This window comes from Aulonocara stuartgranti, assembly GCF_965226115.1.
Source record: "Aulonocara stuartgranti genome assembly, chromosome: 18".
Lineage (NCBI taxonomy): Eukaryota > Metazoa > Chordata > Actinopteri > Cichliformes > Cichlidae > Aulonocara > Aulonocara stuartgranti.
In genome coordinates this window covers 6,170,771-6,190,172 of record NC_138954.1, presented here as the reverse complement: position 1 = coordinate 6,190,172, position 19,402 = coordinate 6,170,771, and the positions used below count along the sequence as shown (strand labels likewise).

Genomic DNA, 19,402 nt, shown 5'->3' with positions numbered 1-19,402 from the left:
GGTTTGGTCGGGTCTCTTGTCTGAAGATCGTAAGATATTGCTTCTGGTGGTCTTTAATAATAGTGCTGTCAAGAGGAGCAGGTTTGAAAAATGTTTGAACCGACTGAGAACAAGCCTCTGTTTTGGATATGTACACAACACTGACTGGTAGCTAAGAATTAAACTGCAAAACTTTTGTAATACCCCTTGATTTAAAGCTGAAAGTCTTCAGTTCTTTCACGCATTGATTTCCTTTGAAGTCCTCTGTGGTTGTGTACAAAGACTTCTGCCTTGATGACCTCACTTTGGACATGGCCAGGCTAACAGTTCTGTTCTCTTTTCATCAGTGCTGCATATAAAAGCAGCTCAGCAGTTTTCCCAAATGTTGACTTATGCTTTCAAAATAGCTGATTGGTCTCACCCAGACTTTATCTTCCTACGTGCCCATCTGCAAAAGAGGCTAATTACCACAGAAAATACACCGAATGTGGTCCTCTGATGAAGTTCACAGCTCAGAAAGTACAAGGAGTCGGGAGAAAATTGAAGAGAAAAGCCTTTAAAGAGCTTTTGATTATATATTTTTGTTGAACTAAACTAAGTGTAAAGTAAGCGTTTTTAATGATCCATAAAGAAAAATCCACCACTTTTACATAAAAATAATGAGAAATACTGGACTGAGAGTTGGTGATATAAAAATCTCTAACCTCTTCGCCCCTGAGCCACATGAAACATAGTGAGGGATAGTGAAAAAGTCGAATCATCCGTCATCCGGCCACCGCAGTCAAAAATGTAAACAGATGGAGACAGTTTATGTGTTTGAACCTCAGCTGGGACATACTCAATACAACATTGTAAATCTGGTGATGTATTTTAATGTTCTGAGTGAGTAGTTTCTATGCAAATTGTGTCAGATGTTATAATAATATACAGTACCATTAACGTCAGAACATTTGTAGCACACGTGTTTCAAATTTTGAAGTATATCAATATTAGTCCGACTCCTCCTTTAGTCTGCTTAGAGAGAGGAGGTCCATAAGCTGACCAAAAATTAAAATAAATAAATAAACAAATAAAAGAACTCAGCTGCAGGATGGTCCCCCTCCCCATCTTGATGAATTGAGACTGTGTGGACCACAGATTTGAATTCCTGGAAATCTGCAGAACAGACAGTCTCTCCTGGTCTGCAGGCGCAGCAACTCTTACACTTTCTCAGAATCCTGAAGTAAAGCTCTGGTGACCTTTAACCGCTCCACAATAGGGAGTGTCTTAACATACTGCCTCACATTGTGGTGTGCTGTGGTATGCTGGATGCTCAGTGGTGACTAAAAAAAGGTCTACAGAAGGTCATCGATATGGACTAAAAAATAATTGGCTGTCCTCTTGCCTCTCTCCGAGACACTGGAAACAAAATTCTACTTCTCTAGATCCCAGAGTATTGTTCAGTCTGCTCCCACCTCCCCTGCCACATGTTTGAGTTACATGTCACTCCTCTCTATAATATTTTATTATATTTTATGCAATATGTCACTTCACATGCCAATACCATGATTCGTGCAATAGCCGTGGGCAGGGATACATGTGGTGAAGCTACCTCTTTTATATTGTGTACAATTTATTTAAATGCAATTTATACAACATCATATTGCAACAGTGTAACTCTAATGCATGGAGCACGGGTGGCACTCTCATCCAGTCTCATTACATCCTGTATATAATGATGTTTTTTAAACAATAATAAACATCAACTCTGCATGTGTCATTTAAAATGGCAGGATCATTTTATTACATTTAGAAATGGTTTGATTCTGTAGCAACAGGTGAACATTTTTGTGAAGAACCTAAGCTAGGTTTGTCTGTGAAGGTTCTCAGTCATCCAGGTCATCGTAGTCAAAGGAGCTTGCAAAGAAAAGCGTCTGGACTTCTTTAAGTTGCTTGAAGACCCACCACGGAGGCCGTGGAGACGGTCAGAAAACGATTACAAGAAGACAGCTCCTTGGAGGACAGGACCAACTTCACACCCGATCAGATCTGCACACTGTTAGACCTCTGCCTCACCACTACATATTTCAAGTACAACGAAGGCTTTTACAGACAAAAACATGGCCGTGCCATGGGCTCCCCCGTGTCACCTATTGTAGCCAACCTTTACATGGAGGAAGTGGAAAGGAAGGCTCTTGGCTCTTTCAAAGGAAGAGTACCCAGCCACTGGTACAGATATGTGGACGACACCTGGGTCAAAATCAAGACACAAGAAGTGGAATCCTTCACTGCGCACATTAACGCTGTGGATAAAAACATCAAGTTCACCAGGGAAGACACAAAGGATAACTGTTTGCCTTTCCTGGACTGCGCCGTGCACATTGAAGAGAACGGCAAACTCAACATTGAAATTTACCGGAAGCCCACACACACGGACCAGTACCTCCTCTTTGACTCCCATCACCCTCTGGAACACAAACTTGGAGTAATTAGGACCCTACACCACCGGGCAGAACATGTTCCCTCTAAGCCTGAAGGAAAAAAGAAGGAACACACACATGTAAAGGAAGCACTCAAAACGTGCGGCTATCCTAAATGGGCGTTTTTAAAGTCAGCAAAGAGGCACAGAAAAGAAGATCAGACACCAGCGAGGGAGGATAAGAAGGACAGACGCAACAACATTGTCATCCCCTATGTAGCCGGTGTATCAGAAAAACTCAGGAGAGTTTTCTCCAAGCATGACATCCCAGTGTATTTCAGACCCAGCAACACGCTCAGACAGAAACTGGTTCACCCGAAAGACAAAACGCCAAAACACAAACTTAACAACGTGGTGTATGCTGTACAGTGCAGCGAGGAATGCTCAGACCTCTACATTGGAGAGACCAAACAGCCACTTCACAAGCGCATGGCACAACACAGAAGAGCCACCTCCACAGGACAAGACTCAGCAGTCCATCTGCATCTTAAGGATAAAGGACACTCTTTCGAGGATGCCAATGTTCACATTTTGGACAGAGAGGACAGATGGTTTGAAAGAGGAGTGAAAGAATCCATCTATGTCCACTGTGAGCGACCATCTTTGAACAGAGGCGGGGGTTTACGACACCAACTCTCTGCCATCTATAATCCAGTTTTGAGATCCCTTCCCAGACGCCTTAACGCCCACTCACATCCTGGGCCATCTGACCTCAGGAATTCGCATGACAAGGTGGGGCCAGGTTTCACAATGAACACACCCGAAACTCTGGCTGATTGGGACCCACGCCCAGTTTCCCACCTTGGCTCAGGCGATTAGAGGATCATCAGGGGGTCCTTTTGTCCCTCTGTGGGGGGTCACTCCCACTAGGTTTATATCTGGGACTCTCCACCATTTGACCTTAGAACTGAAGAAGCTTCTCGGATGAGAGGTGAAACGTCTTCAAGCAACTTAAAGAAGTCCAGACGCTTTTCTTTGCAAGCTCCTTTGACTAAGCTAGGTTTATGCTGCTATTTAAAAAAAAAAAAAAAAAAAAAAAAAAAAAGCCCAATATTGTTACTTCCTCGAGTCATGAAATGTCTTAATAGAATAAGAATAATAATCCGATGGGTATTCCTTTCAATCCTCCACTGGGAAATCACCAAAAGTTGATTCTGTTCATCTGGACGTCACAAAACGCAACGTCCAGATGAACAGAATCAACTTTTGGAGATTTACTTTCCTGGATGATTGAGAATGCATCAAGACCCCCTCCACTGGGAAAGTGCAAGCAAGTATACGAGGAATGATGCCGACGTCACACATACACTTACTGACCATTTTGTTAGGTACACCTGTTCTTCTGCTCATTAATGCAAATGTCTAATCAGACAATCACATGGCAGCGACTCAACAGATGTAGGTATGAAGACATGGTCAAGACAAGCTGATGAAGTTCAAAACAAGCATAAGAAAGGGCTATAAAGGTGATGTAAGTGACTTGAAAGATGGGCTGGTCCGAGTATTAAAGAACTGTTGATATGTTACGATTTTCCAGCACAACTGTCACTAGGCTTTACTAAGAATCCTCCAAAAAATAGAAACTTTCAGGTAAGTGGCAAAAATACTTTATCAGCTGTAAGAGAAGGACTGCTTTGAGCTGATAGGAATGCAAAATTACTCAAACAACCACTTGCTACAACCAAAGTTTGCAGAAGAGCATCTCTGAATGTGCAACACATTGATCCTTGAAGCAGCAGCAATAGACCGCACCGATTGTCACTGGGTAATCGCTGACACGGGCAGTCTTGTCTGCTAAGAAATGAGAAACTGAGGCTACGGTTCGTAAAGAATCAGCCGAACTGGACAATATAAGGTAATATTTCCTGATCCCATGAGTCTCAATTTGTGCTGCGACTTTCGGATAGTACTATTAGAATTTTCTGTAAACAGCATGAAAGTATGGAGGCCTCCCGCCTTGTACTAAAGAGACAGGCTTTTGGTGGTGTAACGCAATCAATCTCCATCGCTTTTTTTTGCTTTTCTTGACATACTTTGAGCCCCTAAGTACCAACACCATAGCCTACCTGCGTGTTGATGTCCATCCCTTATGACCACAGTGTACCATCTTCTCAGTGAAAGTCACCAGATCCAACAGAAGCACATTTGAAACGTCTCCAGTGATGTTTCTATTAGCCAGAAAATCTTGAGCAAACTTTCCCTTTCCATCATTAAACTTTAAACTACGCATCTATGTCTAAAATGCACAAAAGTCTGCATGCATAATGCACAGTTTGTCTATGAAAAGCTCATAAAAATATTATTTTGTTATGTTCAAGCCCAAAACAGTTTGCACAGCATTGACGAGTCTGACTTTCCTCATCTGTGATGTGAGTTTGGACGCTCCTGCTGTGTTAATTAAAGCTCAATGACACGAACGAGAACAAAGATTTAACACGGCTGAAAACCTCTGCGGGGTCAAATCTGCTGGGGAGAGCAGTTTTATTATAACTAATCTCTAAGGATCTTATCTGATGCTGTAGCCCCGCTAATGTTTTGACACAAAACAGTTGACATTTAACTCGCTCAGCCCTGGTGAAAACCAAGAATCTCACATTTGACCTTTAAAAGTAGCAAAAATGTTTCTAAATGGACCTTAAGTTTAATTTGATTCTGAGGTCTATGCTGATCCCTTAAATAACATTTCAATAATATATACTGTAATACACATGATTGCCCTCTGTCTGTCATCATATTTAGTGTCTATCCTCAGCGTTAGTTAGCCTATTTTTGGGTTACTTCCACTCAACCTGGTCAGCAAACATGGGTGGCTGTGTCAGCTGGGGGACATGAGCCACTGCTGGTCCCAAGTCTGCATAAATGGGGATGGCAGTATCATGATGGGCATCAGATATGCAGATATAACCGCTGTGACGACCTCTCTAAAGAACGAGGCATGAAAAAAGAAGACCATTTCCAGAGTTATGATGACTATTTTTTTCATACTTCTTGTTTTAGTTTCATATGCTGCTTTTGCTTACATGTATCCTTAAATCATCTAAGTGATAACAAAGAACCGATTATAAGTAAAACTGTAGTAATAATCAGGACTGTTGCAAGTGTACGTTATTGCAAAGTGTCCATGTGCATGTGTCGATTTTTAAAATGTTTCAAACGTCAGAATGGGAGGAGCTTTATAGAAGGAATAGAAAGGGTCTCATGTATTGCTCAGACCTCCACCCTGGGGCAATGAGCCTTTTACTGTGTGTGCTGCAGTGACCAATCACCAGACTCAGTTTGTTTCAGGTTGTGCAGCCTCAGCTGCCTTCATTAAACAAACTGCCACATGAAATGAAATAGTTTATTGAACCAGTTGACAAATTAAAACAAAACTGTATGTATCAAATATGAAATATGGAAAATATGGAAAACTGTGCAAAGTACTCCTCAGGCACTTTGAATTCAGCAAGTTTATTGCAAGCCACACTGTGCAGCATGAATCAAATAAACTTGGATACAACAGCAAGTTTGATGTATATTTTCAACCATCTTCATTTTTTTGACACTCAGTCTTTAGATGGACAACTTCAAACCTCTTCTAAGTCAACTTGAGCTTGTGGGTTTGAATGCTAAACCAAAGATATGACAGATTCTTTCACACTGGTCATTTTTCATCAGGGGCAGCTTGAAATCACAAAGTCTATAATGTCATGTTGTGATCCCTCACTGACTTGGCCACCACCGAACACATCATTTGTGTCAAAATTGTCTGAAATAAAGTGCCAACCAACTCTGACATTTGCGAGTATTTGGAAACTTTTGCATGTCAAATTTTCCTTCAAAACATGTCTGTAACTGAAGGAGGTTAATGGAATATATTTACCCACTTATACATAAGTCACTTTTAAAAACTCACTGCATGAAATCCAAAAGGCTCAGTCACCCTTTACTTTGTACTGACTGGGAAATTAAAAAAAAAAAGACCATAAAGCAGAGAAAGACGACATCCCTCCAGATGTGTACTGCTGTGCTTTTGCCGCCTGGTCACTTAAAAACTGGTCCTCTGATGTGTTTTTATGAAAGCGCTCAGAGAAAGGATGGATCACTTAGCGGGTAGATGGAGTTTTCTTCATGCACCAATGAGTTCAAATCTGTGTTTGAGCCATTTTACCCAAAGACATTTGTTCTCTCACTCTTTCATCTCTCCTTTTTTGCCCTCTTTTGCTCTCTCTGTCTGTTATTTCCCGTCTTTTACGACTTTTCTTCTCACCGTCACCCCCTCCACCCCCTGGCTGTTCCTCTTTTTAGTACTCTAAAGGAAGGATGGTGTCTGAATTTAGCATTTTCGTCTTGCAGATTATTTACAGAGAGGTCTTGACAAGAATAAGCTTTGGTTCCTACATTTGGAAGCTAGGCCAAATTCACAAAGGAAGGAAATGTAACCATTTCAGAATCAAGGACCCATACATGGGAGACCAGGGCATGCGTTCAGCAGAGGTGGCAACAGTACAAACATTCATCACTAAAGTAAAAGAACAGCGTTAAAAAAAACAAACTGATACTGATTCATCAAAAAGCAGCTCTTCCACCAAGTATTTTGGACTGCTGAACCTTTACCTTCTATGTTAATAATAATAATTCTTTAATAAATTCCTAGTCGCTTAATAAAATATTAAGGGGCAAGAAACTTCCTTCACATTAATTTCTGATTAGACTGAATGTTTTCAGCTTGAATGTGTGTTACATTGAACACCAGGAGAGAAAAATAGAGCAAAAAAGAAGAAAACGAGCTCTGGTTTCTGTTCACATTGAAGGTGGTTGATTTTACCTCCTCTTCTAGGTAGCTAGATTGTGCCACACCCACAACTTATTCTGCACCTCCAATGCTGTTCCGGATGATTCTGACCCACTTGAATCCCTGCGTATGGTACAATTACTGATGCATAAATTATATGATTTTTCATTTGAATATGTTTCTTTGATCTCTGTCTTTTACGACAGTTGTATGATAAGGACCAAAGTAATGACAGTAAAATACTGTATAAAATAATCAAGTAGAGTACAGATACCTGAAAACCTTCCCATCTCTGGAGTTTTAAACCTTTATAATATAGAAGTTAATAACACATAAGAAAAAGTGAGTCTTTTAACAGGAAACAGACAATTGCACAAAGAGAAAGTCATAATATGACATGAAGGCAAGAAGGATAAATAAATATTGTATGATATGCTGCAATAACATAACAATAAAACAGATAAGGAAAAGACAGGGGAAGTAAAACAGGAAACGCATGTGACGATAAGACAATTAAAGACAGAAAATAAATGTAGAATAGACTCAAAGATGACTGCATAGCAAGAAATAAAGAATCAAAGGAAAGGATTAAATGCAATACAGAAAAAAATAAAACCAATATGAAAGTGAGCATGGAACAAGGAAATGCAACATGAGAAACAGGAAATAATATGAAAAGAAAAAACAAATTGAAAATTGTGAGCTTCAAATTTTCATGTTCTTTCTGTTTTGTTTCACTGTGGATGAAGGTGTTTACAGAGGTGCACTCAATCGGGGAGAAGAGGATTATTTCTGTAGAAGCTCATATCCACCCCCTCTAGTCACACAAACAAGTTAATAAGAAAAACAGATTTAATATGTTATTGTATTAAAAGGTGTGTGTGTGTGTGATGCTCATGCAGCATGGATGTTTAGCAGGGGTGTTGGGGAGGAGGGGTGCGTTTAATAAGCACGCCGTCTCCATTCATCTGTTGCTAAAAAGCCGATATGACTGCTCAGTTTGCCATCAGCACTTTCACACCCATTAAGGCTCACGCTTAAGAGCTTGGAGAGATATTCCAGAGTGGGAGACTGACTTGACCGATTATGCAGACAAAGCTGCATGAGCTGAGTGACAAATCACTCTGCATTTGCAGCCTCACCTTGTTGGTTGTGACAGATTGCAGATGCAAGCTGTGGAAATGAGCTTCAGGGTGTATAAACTCACTTTTTGAGAAAAAGGGAGGAACTTGGTTATTTTGGAGGCGCTCAGAGTAGAGCTGTTGCTGATGTAGCTTGAAGGTCTGACTGGGCACCTCATGGCATGTCCATTTGGAAGAAGGATTCCCTGGGGAAGACCCAGGACATCCTGGAAGCATTGCATCTCTTGGCTGGTCTGGGAATACCCCAGTATCCCTCCAGTATTGTGGTCTGTATGTCTACCAGTGTTTCTTAACAAATCCGGCTGAAACACCAACATGTTTATGCAATGGTGACCACTCAGTTTGTCTACCTATCTGTAGTCGACTTAATGGGTCTACACCTGAAAAGTGCTTAAGGTTAAGGTTGTTAAACTCCTCCCTGAGTATTGGTCAGATTTTAGAGATGAGTTTGTCCTGGATAAGACTGTTTCCAAGCCTCCTTGACCTCTCAGTCAATTTTCTTTCTCATCAGTTTGTGCAGTACAGCCAACCAGTGACAGTAAAGCTTATAACTTTATATCGTTATCTGACACATTGCAATAATCTTTGTATAGTGATGGGTCATGAGCCAGAGGAGCTACTGTGTCACTGAGGCAACAACTTCACACAGTTCGTGCATCCACTCACAAATGCAAAAATGTACTTTTAGCAAGTGAGAGGTGCTGCTGCCTTTTTTTATGTTTGTTTCTAAAGAGGAATTTTAAATGTATACTTCAAGGTGAAAATCTTCTAAACCTAACTACCCACCGTTCACAGGCCCCGGATGCAAAGGAGACTGGGACAGCATAGCATGCTGGGAGCGAGCGGAGTTTGGAGAGACCGTGACCATCCCCTGCCCTCGAGTCCTCAGGACTGTGTTTGGCAGAGATGGTGAGTACGGTTAATTCATAAATGAATGTAAAGGATCTCTTTAACTGATGTTTTTGTGTTTCTGCAGATAAATAAGTTGAGGAAAAATGACATTTAAAAGTCCATATTTTGGTAGCTATTTGCCTAAACTGCTGATCACATGACTATAGTCTTATATTAACATAACACTGGAATGCAGTAACTCACTTAAACCATTGTTATGATTTCTGTGAGTGTACACTTCAGTCTTACTGAGGTCAATTTTGTCATTAGAGTGTATGGGTAACAATTTGTCCTAATCTCCCCTTACACTGAAGGACTGCCATGAAAACACAGACATCAGAGTTAAAGTAAAAACTGATGTGTTTATATATTACTTGAGCATTCTTCTGCTCCATTACTTTTGTTTTGCAGCTACTTTACAAAAACATTCACACAAAAAACATACAATGAAATTTGGAGCATGAAGAGAAGCAGACCTTTTAAAAATTGTTCTTTTTGTACAGAATTTCTTCCTCCATTTGTTCACTTTCTATGAGGCTGCTCCTGTAATATAATGATATAATGATACCAGGCTTAAATATCTGCAGATAACTTTTCACATTATCTAGAGCTGCACTTAAGTCACTCACCAGATGGGTTCAGCATTAATACTCAAGGCTCTCTGTCCCTGTTTGACATTGTTCATCTCCCAGTTGTGTGAATGTGTGCAGTCAGTGGATTCCCTCCTGAATCCATCAGATTTTCCAGCCAGTGACCAGATGGCAGTTTGGGTTTCCGCTCTGAGTGTGCTCTGATTTACATTGATGACTAAACATTATGCAAGCGCCCAGCGGCTTGTTCGGAGCCAAAGCTCACCCTGACGCTTCCCCTGTCTGGGACAGATACAGACACCCTACAGTTATTACGTTTTACTGAAATGGTAAAGACATCCTTCCTGGAGTTACCGAATACTTTTTTTCTGTCATTTAAACGAAACCAGTGAGAAAGCCATGAATTCAACTTTGAAAGAGAAACTCTTTATTTACTTTTAGTCTACATTAATTTTAGGCAGCTCACCTTCATACTGCTAATTAGAGCATCGCGAGAGGTTTAGTTTAACTAAGTAAACAGAACTAAAAAAAGGGGGAAAAACAATAATAACTCAGAAAATAAATGACTTTGCAACATTAAACGTGCACAAAAAAAATGACAACTTGTCACTTGTACTTGAGACATAACTACACAACTGAGTGGTGTGTCAGTGTCCATAAAATTGGTGAGCCGGCACTGCACAATTTTAACATTTTAAGAGAAAAATTTAAAAACACCCGACCCAACAGAGATTTGTCACCTAGCTCTTCCCACAGTTTTGTTCCAGCTTGTCATTTTTTTTACCCCTCTTTTACACTAAATGTCTCCAATCTTAGAAGCCTGTTTTTTTTTTTACTTTACTTTACTTTACAACTGTTTAGATGACTGATCAGTAAACTGAAAGAAAATATATTTTATGTTTTTTATGGCCTCCTAAATGTGAATATTGTGTAGTTTCTCAGATATCAAAAATAGCCATTAAAAAAACTGTTCATCAGACAATTTAATTATTTAAGTATTTCAATCAAGATCAACTCACCATCAGTTTAGAAATTATGGTAATGTCACACTATGGAAAACAACAGTTGGAGACGACCAAAATTACTACAATGAACTTCTTCAAAGTGACTTTGGTGTCTGTCAGTCTGATATCAGTTTGTGATTAAATAGGGTCAAACTGACAATTGAATGTAGTCTGTTTGTGATAATGTTGTATTTAACTGTGGTAAATTGGTTATAAATCACTTGCTGTCTATATACACAGAAATTCACAGTTCAACTACTTAATTTTCAGTTACAGTTAGAAAATAGAGAAAACCCCAACAATCATATGGCCTCCTATGAGCAAGCACTTTGGCAAGAGTGGGAAGGAAAAACTCACTTTTAACAGGAAGAAACCTCCAACAGAACCAGGCTCAGGGAGGGGCGGGGCCATCTGCCACAACCGGTTGGGGTGAGAGAAGGAAGACGGGATAAAAGAAACACTGTGGAAGAGAGCCAGAGATTAATAATCAGGGCTAAGCTAAGGGCTAACCCACACAGAATGGCTTTTCCGAGTCTTTTCCTCACCAGCTCACGGTCACTAAACAACAAGATTGATGAGCTACAACTGTAGATTTCCTCGCCCTGTGTGGATTTGCTCCTTGTTTTGCAACTGCTCCTTTATATGGCATATATAACCTGTATATAACTTGTACAAATCTGTGTATATACTTATATTATTACATACATTTCTTTACCTTTAAGTCTACTTCATGGTTTCTCTTTATTCTCTCTATTCTAAAAGAATTTTAATGTAAAAATCTACATACTGCTAACAGAGAGATGCCAAACTGTCTTTCATTCTTCTTGTAACAGTAACAATAAAGATCTATTTTATTTAGAGTCCACTCAGAACTTAATTTGAAACCAAAACAGAATTTTGCAGGACGGTAAATTAGCAGCAAAATGACCGAGGGTCAGGAATTAAAACCAGAATACGGTCAGTTGATAACTTTGCTGCCTTGACTGCCTCAGACTGATTGCATCGTGCTGCCAATTTAGTTTATGAGTTACACTTCAATTAATTTGCAAACCCGTTCACCAGCGATTGTAGTCGGTCTGAGCTGGACTGCAGTTGTTTGAAGACATGTTGCCTCCCACCAGACAACTTGTGCAACTGACTTTTGATTCAAAGTGGTTGCCAATAGATTTTGCGCGGTCACCATTCAATCACCATGTGACAGAGCCATGAATGCTTTTATGGATTTAACCAAACAAGTAAATACTCAGAACAAGTAGAGTCTATTCAGTTATACTATTATTTAAGAGAAGTTCATTTTTAAGTTGGTTTTCATGAAGACATAAATAGTTTGAGTCTTCTGATTTTTTTCACGTTTCCTATAATCTTAAAGGAAAAAAATCTTGTAAAGGTGAGTTTAGATGGAAAATGTCGAGTAAATCTTTAATAAAAATTGGCAGTTGAATCCATATACAAATATTGAAAGCAGTCGTTTCCCCTGCATTTAAAGCTTTATTTTTTTTATTTTTCAGCCACACTGTGCTCATTATACTTAAACAAGCTGAGTGCTGTCACAGTGTGATGTTAATACTTTTACTTCAGTAAAAGATCTGAAACCCCCCCCCCCCCCCCACCATTTTTCTCAACTGCATGCTGTATTTGCCAAAGCTTTAATCCACATCTCTGGCTGACTTCTGCACATCGGTGACCACTTGTGTTCAAGACTGCTGTTATATTTAGAGCGAACACAGCAGTGCACGCAGCTCAAATGTTGCAAGTAATCATGCTGTACATGCAAATCACTGTTGCTTAATGAATCGGTGTCTTAGCTTCAACTGTGTCTCCCCCCTCTGTGATACAGTGGACCGGGTTTGTTGAGTGTGTAGTGAGGCAGAAGTATGCTGATGTTACTTCCAGTCAGCGCACAAATGATGCTTCGTGCTTTTTACTGGGAATTTACAAAAGGAGGATGAACTTGCCGTGCACTGCAGAGATTTTGGCACTGGCACCCCCCTGCAAGTTTGCCTCAGGGGTTCACTGTCCACTGTGCATGCTATTCATTTTAGACACACTGATGGTGTTTTTACACTGTGGGAACATAAGCAATAACCTAAATTTTGTGACAATTTGTAATGCAAACTTTCCATTTTTAACATTTTGGGAATGTGCATGCCTGATGGCTCCCTCTAGAGTTTCATGTGGCTTTCTGTCCAGTAGCATCTGTCAGTGTAACGTCTACTGTAGGCTATACTATCCTCTCATTCTACATGACAAATCATTTTGACTGGCTCTCATATATCATGCTTTACAAAGATATTTTTAGCATCCAACTTCACAGTGGCCACTCATTTTTAGTACTAAAATTCATTGAAACACTGATATGCTACAAAATACTTCTATCAAACTGAAATGAGTGATTCATCATAAATTTGCTCAGTTAAGAGTTGAGTGAATATGGCTTGGAGTGCTTGGATGAACAAACCTAACAAAAAGAGAAAATTCTAAGGGTGCCCCGCTGCCAGCGAATCCCCAGAAAAAGTCAGATTATTGGTCACTGATGACATTAGAGATGTTGGTGTGATTTAAATGTGCATTTAGATGAGCAGTTTTTCTTATTTTTGGCTCAGACTCAATATAGATGACCAACTATCAAGGTCCTCCTCAGGAATAAACCTTAAAATTGAATTAAGTCAGGGATGAGAAACCGAGTTTCACTTAGGGCCACAAATGGGAAATGAGAATTGCATTAAGCTTTTAATTGACTCAAAAATGTGAGCTTCATACAACCATTTCACCTACAAGCTTACAAAGCCCTCAACCAGTCTACAAAAATTCTGTCTTCATGACATTTAGTGAAGTAAAATAAATCACTCTGATTACAAGAACACTACCAAACAACTATTTTGAAACCTGTTTCACGTGCTTAAATTTAATTGAATGTAACCAAACAAGCCTGATGTGGTGTAAAAAAAAAAAGTTATACATTTTCATTTGAGTCTTGTACATATTTCTTGTCTTCTATGACTTTATGTCTTTGCAGGGATTTGCATTCAGAGTTCATAAAGAAAATGCAAATTGTGTTCTTTGAAGATGAGTGTGTTGCAGTTAGCCATAAAGCACTCAGATGTTTGGACAATGGGGGGAGACTGGAGTGTGAGGAGGGAATCTGCTTTTTGCCATTTGGTTATGTTTTTATGTGCAAAGTTTAATGAAAACTTACAGAAACAAAGGATTGTTAAACAAATAAAAATGACACCCACATTAATTCAGGGGTTCTTAGCATCGACCATTGAGAACAAACAAAGACTGACCTCTCTGATTGGGCTCAAATCAAAGAACAGAGGCAAAAAACCCCAGGAAGTATTAGCAAAACCTGACACAGTGAAACCTACATTTTTTTTTCTGTTTGCTAAAAAAGGACAAAGCAGGAAAAAGTGGTCTGTATTTATTTTTGAATATGCTTAAAGAGAGACTGAGTTGTGTGTGCATTTCTTCTCCTGCAGGTAACATTAGCAGAAACTGTACAACAGCTGGATGGTCTGATGTTTTCCCAAACATAACCAGTGTGTGTGGGGCAGACACGAGCCAGGATAAGGTACAGTAAACATCTTAACTGCTGCTTTTTGTTCTTTTGGGTGTCGTAAATGTCACCTGGATGTTAATGAATTCTGACTGTGGAACAGGAAAAGAAGCTGCGACCCCAACATGGACCATTAGTGGCCCCTAATTGACGAAGCCCGCGGGGTTGGCTGTTAATTAACACCAGTTAGTGGTGAAAGACTGCTTCTTTAAAAGGTCAATATGCCCAACAGTAGAGTGATACGTGTTTAAATGTGAGCAATTTGGTGTCTGCGCGCACTGCTGTCTAGTTTTTTGTGTCGTTTAATGGACAAAAAACACCATTAGCCTTCCTCTAGAAGCAATTTGGTGTTAAAGGGTCGTCATTTTATGTTTCCCAGAATATCTGTATAATAGCAGCCATTTATCTAGGTAGGAAATTTTCTGAACGGCTTTCAGGTCATACAGTTTAACTACACTGCCACTATAAGATTGCTTTGGTTGAATTCTATGCATTTCAGACAGTCGGGTATCTTGGAATAGGAACGGGCCGGTGGTTTGCAAATATTTCTACACACATTGTATTCATATCTGTACAAAATAGCCACAAGGTGATACAACATGTTGCTAATTCTTCTTTTTCTTCTATGTTTGGTATCCCATCTACCTGTAGCATGGCATCTACAATCTTTTTTTAAGATGGTCTCCACTACATGTGCACATTCAGTTTGCAGTTTGCCTTATATACTGTACCACCATGTATGTTTGCACGTTTCAATAAATCACGGCACCTTTTCCCACTTTTCCTTGAAAATGTGAAGTGAGGAGCTCAAGACTTTTGCACAGCACGCCTCCATCGCTGTATCAGACACTTGGTCTTGTTGCCTCTGAGTTATATCTAGCTCTGTTTTCAAGCAGAGGAAAGTGGTGGTGAATTTGTCCACACAGATGAAACGTTCAGTATGAGAGAATCACTTTTTGTGAATGTATAACTGTAATGTACAGGCGTCAAAAAGTCCCAAAACATACCTAAACTAGTCTCAAGAGATGCACATGTACATGTGCATGTACAGCACAATTTTCATGGTCTGAGCACAGAATCTGAAACTTTGTTATCATTACATTGCAATTGTTTTTCTGGCAGACTTTGAGTTAAATTACGATTGCAAGAGAAACACTTAGTGCTAAAAAAGATGCTCCGTTCTTATGATTGCAAGAAAAACTTTGCAACTTTAGTAGGAGTCAAGCAGGACAGCACAGGACATGTGTCTGCAAACAGCATGGCACAGAGTAATTGGAGGTATGCAGCCAATATCCTGCAGCTCTTCATCTAACAGCTCACTCTAACTGCGTCTTGTTTTTCTTCCATCGCTCCCTGGACATTTTCAAATGATTCATCATCAAAAAATGAACTTTCTACATCAATATTATGATACTTTGTGGATCTCAGCTGGGCAGACTGTTAGATTTGTATTGTTGATTGTCATTTATGCTTAGAAATATTTACTTATATATGCTTAGAGTTTTGTAATTAGTTGTAGATTGGTAGAGGTTTTGATCCTTGATAGTCTGCAAACTTTGTGTGTATTAGACAGCACTTTGGGAGCATGAGAGGTCATACCGTGTCTTATTGTTTTATGGTAGGATTAACGTAGTTGCGTCTGTTCTAGTCTAAGTGCTCTTTGTTTAGATGAACTGCAGGACTTCCTCACCGTGTTATCTAGGATGAACCATCTAGGGTGAGGGGGAGGCTACCCTCTTCCTGACCAAGGATGTTTGACCCTTTGATCAGCAGTCCACACACACACACACACACACACACACACACACACACACACACACACACACACACACACACACAGGCAAGGTACTCTTTGTGTGTATGTAGACGTCATATGTTAATGAACTTGTGCATATTCATGTAACCTCAATAAAAGAACAGTGGTACGGGAGAACGGACGAGAGCAACTGGGGTCAAGCGAAGGAACGGTGCCTGTCCGGTTCTCTCCCGTGCACGAGAAACATGAAGAAGCTTGCCTACTTGTGTCTTGCTTTGCAGTGTAATTATATTGCCTTCAACGTTCCAGCGGATGGGTTCAAGCTACAAACCTATCACAGACATGGATATTTACAGAGGAGGAGGATTATGTGGAGTGCAGTGTTTCACTAGATGCTGACCTGAAATAAAATAGCCAAACACTTAGTGCTAAAAAAGATGCTCCGTTCTTTTAGCACAGTGTAAAAACCTGGCAATGCCATAGCAAACAACTGGGAAAGTGGAGAAGTTGCACTGTGCTCGGAAAAACCCCTAAGTGTAGTAAAAAGTAGGCATGTGTTCCAGTTCCTTATGTTACAGTGGAAGGCAGCGAATTGTATATATTATTTCAATAAGGTCACTTGCAAGAATTGAACAGGATTTACTTCATGATAAGGGGATTAGGTTCCAATGACCCAACACGACAAAACAAAATTCCAGCAGTGACGAGTTTTTATGCTGTTGGTGAAGACTGAGGATGGATGGAGCTCTGACTGAGGCGTCTGTGAGGTGGAGATGGGGAAGAGGTGGGCTGCAGAAATGAGAGTCTGGGAGGAAGAATGATAGAGAACATGGATTTACACTAGGCTTAGTCTTGCACGCCTTCTTTGAGCTGATTGGTTCAAAGAAGATGTGCACTAACATGATTAGATGAGAGTAATGATGTCAGTACTGAGACTGCCAGTGTGGGAAAGTGGTAGTGATGTAAAGAACAGACAAACACTCTAACGCCTGGGAAAGCAGGCAGATGAGTGATTACACTTCCTCCTTGTTGAGCATAAGCTTCACTTTATTTAATTGATGTAGTCCAAACCAAACTAAGAGGTAACAGGCGTCTGTGAGGTTCCCTGCTCATCCTACACAGACATCAAATTGATTGCACAACAGGAACATTTTAAGGTTTTAACTACATATTGAAATACAGTTACTGAAATGCTGATTAAACAATAGTTTTGCAGGACAGATGCCAAATGACTTCCTTTACAATTAGGTTCAGCTTGGGTCGTCCTGACAGGTCACCAAACTGGAGTTTTTGGTGTGTTGTGTGTGGCCTTTTTTGGCCTCTGCTGTGGTAATTGCTGCTCCCCTCTTCTTCCACTCTTCTGTGGTTCAGTTTGGGTCTCGACTCTGTGTATCCTGAATCGCCCATTGTGCTTGTGCAATTGTTCATCCATCTCTCTTTTCAGTTTTGGCTCTGCACGGCTTCTCGGTTCACACTCTTCCCTTGCTGTGGTTTTCTGTCTTTCTTGTCTTCAGTGGGGAGTAGAGAGGTACTCAGGAATAATACGGCACTGTCGTCGCATCAGCTGTCCATCTTCTTTTTGTCATTTTGCATATCAAAGAAAGAAATGGTTGAGCAGGTGTCTGAAAGGGTTCAAAGACCTGAGAACTTAACATTATTTTAACAAAACATAAATAGAAAGTGAGCTTTTATAATTCAAACAAGAGAGGGATTAGGACTAAAACCCTATGGGGGAAATAAACCAATACACATTCACTCACTTAAAAACACTTTGGTAGGTTGGGAATGTCTCATGGACAGAAGTCATACATTTTTTTTGCAGTGTAATTAAACTGAGCTAAAATCAAAGACGTTTTACTTTATAAAGGAAGAGAAATGTTCTGTTTTATTTCTCACTGTTCACTGAAAGTTGAAAAAGGGAAAAAGAATCCAGCGTTTTTCAGGCAGCTGCCAAAAAAGTGTCTTTAATGTAAACTGCAATATGTCTGTGAAGGTTCTGAGTCATCCAAGCCATTGTAGTCTAAGGAGCTGGGAAAGTCCAGATGCTTTTCTGTCCAAGCTCCTTAGTCTTTAATGTAAAGTATGCAGGAGAATTTTGAACATGGGAATACTGATTAAAGTAGTTTACAGGTTTTACTACAGCTCACTGGGGAAAAAGCAAACAGAAAGAAAAAGATGGAAAGCAGCTAAATGATGCCTGTTTTTTATTCGCATCTTTTCTGGTGGCTTATTGTAGCGTTTTCACACATAGTCAGTGTTGTAGTTTTAGAAATACAAGTTTAATGCTGATGAACTGATGAACTCTTCACCTGGATGTTTGGGCTTTGCTGTGTCCAAACAAAGGAATGAATTCTATTTAGATATTAATCTGTTTTACAAATTTGCATATAGTGACATACATATACATTTTTCCTTACTAAACAGAAAGTCTGTGTGCACAGCCAGGGCTGTGTATCTGAGATGTCTTATTTAACATAGAGCCCAGAGTAGAAAAGAAATGTCTGTAATTGTTTAGTGTTCAGAGAAGTCTGAGGTTTGGGCTCATAAGGATTACTCGCACATACACTGACATCAATATTTGAAACCTTGTCCAAGTTTATTTTGGGCAGCAGCCATTGAAACAGTAAGTAGATGACATAAAATAAGGAATAAGAAAATAAGGAATTACATAAGAGTTTCCTTTTTAAATAAGAATACACTAATTATAGAAATTGACATGAGCACGTGTTACAACAGGTAAGGTAATCTACTTTTGAAGATGATCCTTCCACAGAAATCTCTATATTACAAGGTCATCCCACACTAGACAAGTAGTGCCCCGGCTGTCCTTGTGATTTTCACAAAGACTCAAGGTCAAACCATAACATTTTAAAAACCTTTCATTCAGCTGAGTCTATTTAAAATTTCATTAAAATATCAAGACTTCACCAAATAAAGGGGAAAAATATCTTTCTTTGTATGCTTTTCCAGACAGAGTAAAGGTTTTTGTTTATAGTTCCCAAGTGTCGGTTGGATCCGATCTGTCTACGATATACTGGAGATATTGCAGCGAAATGCCATTTAAGCCATATTACACGCTGAAGTGCATCGTGCATCGTGCATGGCTCGCTGTTGCTGCAGTTTGGCAGCACCCGGGCAGCAATCCAGGTTTGAAACTCAGCGGGAAACAAGAATCAAGATTATTTCATGGTAATATAACCTGAGTCACTGTCACTGTAGTTTAATGATTATAAAAACATCTAATTTTGCACT

At 39.7% G+C, this 19,402-nt stretch overlaps 1 protein-coding gene across 2 annotated transcripts in view; it reads left to right on the top strand.

Annotated features, from left to right (window-relative positions):
• The window catches only part of LOC309694536 (vasoactive intestinal polypeptide receptor 2-like), a 77,351-nt gene that overhangs the window by 33,828 nt on the left and 24,121 nt on the right, over window positions 1-19,402 (top strand). For both annotated transcript variants that reach the window (XR_014272895.1, XM_082514696.1), the window contains exons 3-4: window positions 9,149-9,262; window positions 14,318-14,409. Coding sequence is in view for 1 of the 2 variants with exons in the window: in XM_082514696.1 (XP_082370822.1) it covers window positions 9,149-9,262; window positions 14,318-14,409 (206 nt within the window). In the remaining variant the exon portion in view is untranslated. The remainder of the gene's footprint in view (window positions 1-9,148; window positions 9,263-14,317; window positions 14,410-19,402) is intronic.